A 12,249-nucleotide genomic window follows, 5' to 3' on the forward strand; every position below is an offset into this window, starting at 1 on the left:
CGAAATGCACTGCAGTGCATAAAACGTACTAGAATTCGATGATGGGTAGAATAAAGAGTCCCCTGATACAGAAACTCCTTAAAATCGTTTGTGAAAATCTTCCTTTTCCTTGTTTTCAACAATACGTGACTTTTTTGCATTCGCTATGGTTAATAGCACATGGTTCGCTCTGACTGCCTACTATGAGGGGTTTTACTTGATTATTCAAAACAATTTCGATCCGTTATTCCTGCTGTATGTATTATTTTCCAAATCTGATAAAAGTGGGATGTAGCTCACGAAATGCTAAATCTGATGCAATCGATAAATCGATTTTTTTAAATTCAAGACTTGGTGACTTAAAACCGACCAATTTGAATCAAAGAAATTTGGGTCTAAAAAAATGAAGATTCTGGTTGACACCCAAAGAGATGCAGCCTTGATGGACGAGAAAATTAAAATGCTCAAAAAGAGTTGAAAGTTGAACTGGGTTTGTAATAACGCCTCATAAACATAAATGATTAATTCACATTCTTTTCTCCTATGGTTTTCCTATGGCATCCAATAGAAACATTCGTATCTTTGGAAGAAAGGTAGTTGATAATTGAAATGTAAATTCAACATACGGATCGAAACAAGTCCTTAAAATAAATCAAGGCTCTGGAGTAAAAATGGGACGCATATTAAAGCAAAAGGAGTCAAATTCAGGGTCATTAAAAAAAGTGCTGCTCGCTTCGCTTTTTTTTCTTATATGCGTCTTGTATCATTCCTGCTAAGCATTTTTGTCCAGCGTTATTACAACAGAACAGATTTTCTGTGTAATTTTATTTGCGATAGTTAATGAAATAATTAAGCACGGATTTGTATAAAAACCTGAACAACTACACATATCTTACTGAGCCGTAAAATTAGTTATAGAAACCTAATTGTTCAATTTTTTTGTTCTGATTGTTCAGGCAAGCGGATGAGATTTGATTCAAGAGGAGTATCCGGGACATGCTCTGAATATGTTTGGATGTGATCAATGAAGTTCTGCTTTGTTATTCTAATAAATGAAACTTTTTAAATTCTGAATAAGTATAGCTGGGGTGGATCTAATACCTTTTAAAGCACTTCAGGTCCCAGGTGCATATACAGCCATTCCATGCCAAACCGATATAGTGGTCCTCAGATTTTCGTGAAAAGTGGTAGATTTGTTCTTTATCGCAAACAATTAGACTCGTATTTTTATTTTTTTCGTTAGGGTAACCATTTCCGGTTTAAGGTGGTCCGAAAAATCACTTTTTTTTACTTTTTTCCTAAAATGACTTTCTTCAAAAATTCATAATTGTTTACCATTGAACCGATTCTAAATCGACATATCAAATTAAAACCAATCGTCTTTCTTGGAAAATTACTTCAGCTACAGAAAATTTAAATTTTGTGTCTGTTTTTATCGATTGTATTTGTTTTTTTATTATTTTCATGGTCTCGGGACCAAGGGGCTATATTTTTTCTAGGAAACTGAGGTTTTTTTACATAAATTATCTCAAGATCAGAGATTATTCATTTGTTTTAAGTTGTAGTTTTTCAAAGTTAACCGATAGATATATCTTTCCAACTATGCTGGATCTATGCAACTAGAAAAATCATAACATGAAAACGAAAACAAACATATCTATGATTTTCAGATATGTAAAAAAATGAAGCGTTTATGTATCCATGATCTTTCCATCATTGATTGCGATAAAACATTGGAGGGATAACGGTTCGAGAAGCTTTTGTCTATTAACTATTTTGATATTTGACGGATTTTGAACGTATCCGTAGGCTCCAGCAGACTTTTCACTGAAACAATATTGCTTTCATCATAAGCAATATTGCTCACTATGATCAGAAAAATGAACGCCTGGAGCATGTTTGGAAAGGACAGGTTTACGGAACTATTCTTGTGTCTCTCGTGTGGAAACCCCGACGTTCAGAGTGTTTTTTTCCATTACTACCGAATGTTTTTTAAGAAAACATGTGGGAGAAAACGGTTGTGCGACAAGTTTATAATGGTATACTTCACTTTGGAAAATTTTAGAAAACGCACAGAAGAAAGCCGAGAGAGAGCAAGATGAAGCATTTCATTAAAATCGTAACAGTTTCATGAGATTGATCCGAATCAAACTCCTTCAAGATTGAACTCTAATAGTATATCCATTTTTAAAAATCATTTACGACATCTCTCAGTCGTCGCTTAACGCAATTAAAAATCACAAACAATTCATCTATTGGAAAATATCTACAAATATTCGTGAATTTCATTGTCTAAGATAACTAAATGCTTTAGGAACAACAACTAAAGTACCATCAGAGATTTTGATTACTAGTCCACATCTCGATTTTTTCTGAAAAATTATTGGAAAATCAGGAAATATCGGGGATTTTTTTTCCCGGATTTTCGAGTCCGTGAAAACTATTTTTCAGATACTCCATGCATGGCCTTTATAATTCAGACAATCGGTTTAATACCACTCTTCTCTACTTATAAATTGGATATCACGATTAAATCGAATTTGTAAAAAAAATCAATACGACGGAAGAAGAAAATTATTTGTGTGTCGGAAATTCCTATCTATCGATGCTTATATCTTATCAACAATTCAATTCATGAAAACATCAGAGGAGTGAACAAAAATATATTGACCATGACAGATACAATTTACTATACTGACACACACACACAACTGACACTCTTTTGCTACTTCTAATCATCCAGCCAGAAGTCAGCACATAATACAGATCGCAGCTGATTTTCAAGAAGAACTAAAACATCAACAAGAGGGGGGTTCCAAATTTCTATAACACGTTGCAAAGGAATGAGCAAAAACGCTCCGAAAACTCGTACTTAATGGTGTGGCGCGGACCGTTTCGTGGAGAAAGAGAATGTTGACACGTATGGTATTCAATGCGTGGGTGAGACTTATGATGAACTTCGCCCCAATCCTCATCATTTTCCATTCCAAGATGACGACTTTGAACGTGTGCATACCACAGAGAATAACCATATGTTTCGGGGGTATTTTCCCGTAGCACAATAAAACTGATGTTTTGGACATAACTCCTCACAGATCCCAGTTTTTATCAACATTCTTCGAATGATCATATAATGACGAATTGTTATTCGAACGCTCCCAGTGACTCATTTGAACCAATCTGTTTTTGCTCGATACAGAGATACGGTAGAGTAGGGTCTCTTTTTCTCTATATAACACCAAGCAAGTCTGCGCGACCTTCATTATCTGTTGTATATGAGATTTTGTCTCTCAGTGAATCACAGTTCAACGTTCAGCCGGTCTCGTTTGAATATTTTAACACAATCAACCAACCGTAACAACGCGCTCTGTGGGGCTTGTCCATTTAAAAGTGAGCGTATGCACTGCTGTGTCGTGCCAATGTGTATCGAGACACAATTTTTTTCATGCATTCATGTTTTCGATTATGAGGATAGAATAAATTCGTCGAATACAACTCATATTCTGCCTGCAAAATACTTTGGCGTATTTTGGGGGACGAACTATGAAATCGGTTTATAATGGTACTGATCAGATCATTACAACACATGAGAATATTACAAACGTTAATACATGCCGTTCAGGAATAATACAGCCATCCAAGATGGTTTCATTGATGTTTTCAAGTTAGTAAACCGAAATCGTTTACACCTTTAAATCTGTCACGAATCGGATCAAAAAAAAAACAACGATATTGTTTTGAAGACATACTTTGAATGATAGAATATTTAAGTTTCAAATTAGGAAAAAATGAATCTATCACTGCAAAGCTTTTAAATTAATAATTTTTAAATTATTCTCTAGTTCTTTTTCCATAATTTTGATATCCGTCTAAAGAAATTCTGAATCATTTTCTGCTTTTGGCAAATTCCTTGAAACTCATCAGATGTTTCATATGAAAATTATGCTTCTGACCGACGCTACTGACCAGTTTCTGTTTAAATAATTATATCAAACCTCATGTCCCGTATGCAAATTACACGAGAATGGGAAGGATAAGAGGATTAAACTTCAGAATCTCAGATGGGAGTAGCTCAGATTATACTGATGGATGGATGGATAAATTCGGGTTTATTCTGAGATATAGAAGATATTATTATTCATCAAAACTGTAGAATCGGTTCTCAAAAAATGATTTTAACGTTGACCTATACTAAATACTTCTCACTATTCAAACGAGTAGGGCAGAGCTGAGTACAAGAGTGTGCAAGATATCGATTATTAAACTCATGATAGTCATGTTTTAGCTCTAGAGTAATTTATAGAAACGGGAAATAAAATTACATTCCTATATGTTCAGCAACTACATTATTCAAGAGCAACCTAGTATTCCTCCTCATCTTTGAACCAGCGTTCGATTCAGCAAACTAACGCACCAAGCAAGTGATTCATGGAATGAGTCCGAATAGTTGGCATTGAAATCATCGAATTATAATCGCAAACTTGTCATTCTAAAACATATGTTCAATTAAATGGAATATTATCTCATACACTTATTTGTTTTGCCTACATAACGTTCAAACGTCCGAAATTATGCAACCGTCATAAAGTTCAAACGCCCGAAATCATGCAACTGACATGTCTCTTATAAATTGTGACAGTGATGTTCGTGATCAGGCCCAATGTCTGTTTCATGGCAGTTGATGGTTATGTACGTGGACGTGCTTCTAGAGATGCTCGAAATGTTTATATACAACACATTATGTTACATTCAACTAGATTTCCAAATAGCTTGCAAGAATGAGAATTTTCAAAACTGCAATAAAAAAAACTGTCTGTTGAATATCATAGGAATAGGAATATTGTTTTCAATACATGTGAACACCACTATTAAATCTATCCGTTGCGTGTGCTCGGTATTTTCCACCTTTTATCTAGATCCTATGTTTCTTCAACAATTTGATTCCGGATATTACATGTAGGGGAGATGGGGATAAGACGGACATGTTAAAGAAAACTTCAATTGTATCTTTGGAAACTCATGTTTTCAAAAATTTAAAAGCGGTTTCTTACAGTTCAATATACTGGTTTTCGAAATAACTGGCCAAATGTTTTATAAAAATGTGTTTTCCATGTTTTTTACTGAAATTAAAACAAGCCGAAAAGTAGAACATTTTTATCGGTGCGGGTATAATGGACATGTAGTGGGGGAATATGGACAGGTTCATAATATACGAAGTAGAGGTTTATCGCTCGCGAGAGGAATAATTTTATTCTCTCTCAGTGTTTGAGCGTCCAGTAACTGAAATAGAACAAAAAGATAAACCAATATAAAAAAGAGTTCAATCTTCTTCCCTTCTTTTTCCATCATGCATTGGATGTGATCATGGATGTGACTGTCCGTTTCACCCCCCAGTGCAATTATTTCAATAATTTTAATTTACCACTTACGAATGAATTTACTTTTCCGTACATACCTAATATCGCTTCTTTGTCAATGCACAAACCGAAATATAACCATCAGCGAATTCAATTTGGCAATTAACCCTTTCACGTAAAACATCGAGTCTCACTCGATGTGAAATGATTGTGCCAAAATGTACAACATCGAGTCTCTCTCGTGGGGCGCTTGCATATCACAAGGTACAGAGACGCTCAGCAGAGAAGTGAAATTACTCGATGCGTGATTCATCGGAGCGTTTGCATTTGGTTCGCTCTTTCGCAGTTCAAATCGTACGGGAAGGGGTTAAGCCACTCAAAATGCTTAATATCGAAGCCGCAAAAGTTACATCCACACGCGGAATCATGTTTGATTTGTTTGTTTTCCTATTTTACTTTTGATCAGTATTCATTGTCATAGGATGGTTTAAATATTCTAGAAAAGCATGCAGAAGGGTTTCTCATCAACAGAAATTTGAAATTCATAATGCAACTATACAAATCAATCACCTGTCCATTATACCTCCACTGTCCGTCTTACCCGCAGCTCCCCTATGTTTTATTTTTATTTTGCTATCTTCGATGAGACAGCTATAAACATCGCTAAATTCAACACTTCAATAGAGCAGCATTTCTTCTACTTCCACATATTTGATAGATTCGATACGATATTGTCGACATCATCTAGGAGATTTCCAAAAATAAAATCGTGTCATAAATCCCGACGATTTTTTTTCGAATTTCGTCGGCATTTCTGTAAATTTACACTCTATATTATCTAAGAATCAATCAAGAATCCAACACAGAAGCATGTGCACTGCTGGCACCCGCAATTCACGATCAAATTTGCATTCTCGGAAACGCATAATGCATTCACCCAGTGAAAGAAGCACCGAAAAACGTTCTCGTTTGTAACACAATAATTGATTTGCATAACAATTTATCACTCGATTTTTTTTCTCTCGTTTTCGTTTCCCGCACCACTTTTGTTTTATTTACGTTCTCTGTTCGCGCTTGCCGCTCCCTAAGATTCAGTCGTGTCAATCACGATTAATATTGATGACTCTATGCGATTGTTTTCGTTTGTTTTTGGATGGGAGATTTCCGCTTTTTGTTTCATGCTTTGTTGTGCTAATTAGCGATGGAGTTCACGTTTCCGTTGCTGTGCAAGTGGCTGGTAAGCTCTAGTAATTTTTTTGGGTGTCGATCGGGTGAGTTAATTTAAGCTAGTACACATTGTGCTGTGCTCCTACAGATCAGTAACTTGTAATTATACAACCATCATCCCGCGGTAAAGGTGTGTGCCACATGTAGACAGGAAAGTCAAAGCTAATCAAGATTCGTCTGCGTGCTCCGTTTCGCCGCTCATATCTGTGGCTAGCAGCAATGCTAATGACATAGCTGCGGCTTGCTTCATGTTACCCATTCAGTTACCGGAATCGGACGGAAAGGTGGCTGGTACGATAAGTTGAGTTCGTGATGGTTTAATTTTTTAATGTTTTTCAGCTTCTCCTCTTTAAAATTATTGGTCATAGATCTGATATAACTAATTTATATTGGTTTATCCCTTCCATGATTCATGTTGATGGTTGAGTAAATCTCAGGGGTCTACGACACCCCAAATTATGAAGGTCATTGAATTTTAAAAAAAACTTCCTTTGATTACAGCATTGAATTGTATAGTATGATACTTTTACTATATTGGTAGGACCAATACTGTCGTTCTACGCATAGTTGTCCCATGTCACATTTTGACAATTTTCACATTTCTTCATAAAACGATGTTTTTATACCTACTTTTCCGGAAAAACACAAAAATGTTATTCATCTTCGGCAGAAATTATGCTTTTTCGTGTGCTGGAGGGTCAAATGTGCAAATAATGAGTTGTTTTAAAAGCTTAGAAAAGGTTTGTATTTATGTCAGCAGACATCTCTTTCGTTTTCCTTTTTTCATTCCATTTGGGATTGTACAAAACCAAAACCAAGACCGGCTGGAATGCAAAGTTGTTTCACACGACCACGCTATCCATATAGCTAAAAGTGCTGTTGTTTAAAAGCGCGATAATATTACACCTCATTATAAAATGAAGTTGGAAAGTGTTTTCTAAAAGGAAAAAAAGAGCATAAACGAGAATATATATCTTTCTCTGTCTGGGCCGTGTATTTGGCAAACTATACGAAAAAATTTCATATGCGTTCATTTCAATTTGTCTCCTGTTTCGTTCGCTCATATTGGCTCATAATGGCTCTAGAATATTATACAAATGATACACACGTATTAGGAAGGAAAACATTTTCTGTTATTTTCCGGCTCATGTAAATAAAACGGGATGCCATAACATGTGCTAAAAATAAACTTTGGGTGTAGCTTTTCAAAAAACAATATCAAGCTCAATTGTACCATGTTAATATCCTAGGCATAACTGTCCCATCATATATTTTTGTATATTCATAATAAATGAATCGGTTCAAGTACAAGAATTTTATGTTACGCTTTCAGCAGGGCTAATGCACTCATTTCTGATTTGAAAGAACGAACTAATTCTCAAACTAATAAAAAAATGTAACAGAACAAACACCTTCTTCATAAAAGGGTGTTTTTATGCATAATCTTTCGGAAAACATTAAAGAAAACTTATTGTTTGTTCCCAGTATTTCAGAAAAGAACATCAAGTTCAATCGTCCCATGTTGATATTCTAGACATAACTGTCCCACAATGAATTTTCAAACCCGTACCCAAACTTGGTTGCTTCAAGTGAGGGGAACTTTTCACATTTTATTAGACAATAGTTTACTGCTAGTAAAAACCCGGTGTATTGACCCAGCCATTAAGCGAGAGTTCGTGAACCAAAATAATACCAAACTCGTAGTTCAATTCACGAACAAAGTGAGCAGTAGAATATAAATTTGCCTCGCGAGCATGGAGAAATACCAGAGTAGATCTAACGGATTTTCTTCATATTTCTGAACTAATAATGATTACATGGCCTGATACACAATATAGAAATCGGATGTTCAGTATCACTTAACTGTTTGACTGCGGAACAAATTTTGTGAGCATATGTATGCGGATAAATTTGGATATACTTATGGATGGATCGGTGCAAAAATCTATTATGACTATTTTTTGACACTATGACTTTTACTATAAATTTTACAATTACATTTCGCTTCGTATACCAGGTCAGGGAACAGTCACTACTTTGCTACACTACTGCAAGAAGCTGAATGGTAAACCCTAGCAAACCTTGTCAATTTGGGGTACTGCTTAGAGTTTGATGACTACCAACGTAAGAAACGTGATTGCGATCGATTCGAAATGTTATCGCAAAACAGTCGTCTGAATGCGACGCTGATTATCGTTTGTCACTTCGTTGAAATAATCCCAAAAGTGTCGTGAGCCTCTCGTGTATGGTTTCATTCAGTTTCGTTTCTTTTGCTTCGTTTAATTTGATATGTTGTGAAGTAAGTGTACCCTCTCTCAGATTATCAAGTTGAATGAATATAATTGATTGGTGTTCCTTGCTTATTTGAATTCGTAGTACTTACTATTTTTCGACTAGTATTAGAATCATTTCAATATATCCTCATTGTAACCTTTTCTGTTATTAAATCCTTAACAGAAATAAATCTGTTCAATATTCTTTGTAGAAAACTTGAGACTAAGGGATATTTATTCTATATGAAAAAATTTATCTTTGTTCATTATTTTTATGTAAAAATGTTTCTATTACTTCCTAAAATATATTCCTTTATTTGCTTTATGAACACATGCAATTGTGTTTGAATAACGGCGGGTTCATATCTTCTTCTTCTTCAATGGCACTAACGTTCCTAGAGGAACTTCGCCGTCTCAACGTAGTATTACTTGCGTCATTTTTATTAGTACTTAGTTGAGATTTCTATGCCAAATAACACGCCTTGAATGCATTCTGAGTGGCAAGCTCTAGAATACGCGTGATCACAGTGCAAGTCGGAGGAAATTTCTTTGACGAAAAATTCCCCCGACCAGAACGGGAATCGAACCCGAACACCCGGCATGTTAGTTATGACGCTAACCACTCGGTCACGGGTGCAGCTGCCAACGGCGGGTTCATATGAAAGGTTTAAATTTCATAGTAAATAGTTATCTACTTATTTCGTAGTGTTGCGTGCGGGTTGGGTAGTGTAGTCAAAAGTAGCTATCAGATTACATTCTTCACGGTGAAGAACGGTGAAAAATGGTTTCTATGAACCTGTCCTATGAACAATTTGAACAAACAGAGAAGACGCCACCGGATATATCTGTTTTATCTAATTGTCCTTTTACATGTGGAACTGAAAGTAACATGTAGCCCAATCATATGATAATGAATAGGGCAGTTTCAATCGTCAAGTGAAAGTGTCTGCTTTCTAATTCAAAGGAAACGACAGAAGAACGAAAACAAAATTGAAGAGTCGATGTTTCAGTATGCGTAGTGAATACACACAATCGAAATTTAAATTGGCTGAAGAGAAAGGAAGCAGTAAAAAAGTCATTTTCATCTTTTAGTTTCAAAAGTGTTAAGTTCTGCTCAGAATAACACAGCCCTCACTACTAAACAGTGCATACTTCACATCCTTGAATTGTGTTTTTAGATGGCAAAACTGAGGGAGCAACAGACCAGTCAAACAGATGACTGGACCGGAATCAGAATAAATATCCGTGCGAAAGCGAAGTATACGTATTACATATATTTTTACACATTTTTATGCTGCTTTTCCTCTGCATGCCAGTGCAAGTACCGCACAATCTGCTTTGTGCAAAAACTGAGAATGTAAACTGAAGTAAACAACTTTGCATGTCCGTTCAGTACGATAGCAAACCTTAAGATGATAATTTGCCACATCAGGAGACATACTCATTGAATCGCATCTTTGACTATTAAACCCCTCAATAAGGTGGAACGGTTATATTCGCAATGGTATGGATAAATTCAAAATGTATTTTAGTTCTACTTAACTTGCTCTATTCTGGCGGAAAAACTGGGAAGACAGAAATAAACCAATCAAAACGTGGGATTCAGCGCATTTGAATAATGCTTGACGTTTCACCATTGTTCAATAGTTTGTTGTAGAAAAAATATAATGTGCTTTATTGATGCGTATAAATATTTCCAATCGAGTGATACAACCATCTTTGCGATCTAACAAAAAATGGCCCAGTCATAAGCGTTTGAAAACTTTCATTATTTGATACATATTCAGTTCTAAGATTTTCATTTCAAACCATATACCTTCTTTCAAGTGTAGCCCTACGTTAAACATGCCCGCAAATGCTCTTTATTTTATATGAATTTTGTAAAATATTCACAACAGCAACAACCCTATTTACATTTTTTTTATCATGAATAACAGAAAATGACATAGATATCCAATTTTTGTACAAAACAACGCACTAATATGACATCTGTATTTCATACTCGTGCCCTTGGTAAAGTTAAAATCATCGAATTGCTAACATTTATAATTAATTTAAATAACAAATGTTAATGACATAAGAAATCATTATCCGTATTTTTCAATTTCAATAAAATATCCCGCTTTGAATATTGGTTCCTATAATGTTCACATACACTCTTTCGGGTATGATTGATGCACAGATAATTTTAGCGCTCGATAGTTATTTATACCCATGTGATCTGATATTTTCAATGACAAATAATGGTTTTGAATTACCATCCTAGAGACAGTTTTCCCTTCGAATCATTCGCTCTCGATCTTGAACTATCTCTATTAGCATTTGGGATCGGATAAAAATAAACTAATTAATTAATAAATTCGTTCTGTTTTCTCATGTTAATAATGCCCTTCTTATTTTGTTCTCCATCCAACAGAAGCACTGCTGCAATCCCGACCATTGCCACACATCCCACCACCCGGCAGTTTATTACCGGCTGATTTGCTTGCACAGAGCCAGGAAGCCTCCGAGAATCACACCGGAACGTTGCACTCGCAGGGTAGCTCGAACACTGCCCAATCGAGCTTCGAAAATGCACATCGGTGGACGTCCCGGGAAAATTTGCTCGCACCCGGTCCAGAGGAAGATGACCCTCAGCTGTTCGTGGCGCTGTACGACTTCAAGGCTGGCGGCGAGAACCAGTTAAGCCTCCGGAAAGGCGAAGAAGTACGGATACTGTCATACAACAAGTCCGGCGAATGGTGTGAGGCCCACTCGAGCTCGGGCCATGTCGGCTGGGTTCCTTCCAACTATGTCACTCCGCTGAACTCGCTGGAAAAGCACTCGTGGTACCATGGGCCGATTTCGCGTAATGCCGCCGAATATCTGCTCAGTTCGGGCATCAATGGAAGCTTCCTGGTCAGAGAGAGCGAAAGCTCTCCCGGACAACGTAGTATTAGTTTAAGGTATGATGGTCGTGTATATCATTACAGAATATCGGAAGATTCCGATGGGAAGGTGTATGTAACGGCGGAGGCAAAGTTCAATACTCTTGCCGAATTGGTACATCATCACAGTTTCTTGCACGAGGGCCATGGACTGATAACGCCACTGCTTTATCCAGCACCAAAGCAGAACAAACCAACTGTGTTCCCCTTGAGTCCGGAACCGGATGAATGGGAAATATGTCGGACTGATATTGTAATGAAACATAAACTGGGCGGCGGTCAGTATGGGGAAGTGTACGAGGCTGTTTGGAAGCGATACGGTAATACGGTCGCTGTGAAGACACTCAAAGAGGACACGATGGCACTGAAGGACTTCCTAGAAGAGGCTGCAATCATGAAGGAAATGAAGCATCCGAACCTGGTGCAACTCATAGGTAATAACAAGTTATACACATCTTTTTTTCATCACTCAAGTTCTAAATTTTC

General features: G+C 36.5%; 1 protein-coding gene across 4 annotated transcripts in view; it reads left to right on the top strand.

Annotated features, from left to right (window-relative positions):
• Positions 1–12,249, top strand: part of LOC129765220 (tyrosine-protein kinase Abl) — a 118,899-nt gene that overhangs the window by 89,351 nt on the left and 17,299 nt on the right. For all 4 annotated transcript variants that reach the window (XM_055765284.1, XM_055765286.1, XM_055765287.1 and 1 more), the window contains one exon: positions 11,253–12,197. In XM_055765284.1, the coding sequence (XP_055621259.1) occupies positions 11,253–12,197 (945 nt within the window). The remainder of the gene's footprint in view (positions 1–11,252; positions 12,198–12,249) is intronic.

Source organism: Toxorhynchites rutilus, chromosome 2 (genome assembly GCF_029784135.1).
Source record: "Toxorhynchites rutilus septentrionalis strain SRP chromosome 2, ASM2978413v1, whole genome shotgun sequence".
Lineage (NCBI taxonomy): Eukaryota > Metazoa > Arthropoda > Insecta > Diptera > Culicidae > Toxorhynchites > Toxorhynchites rutilus.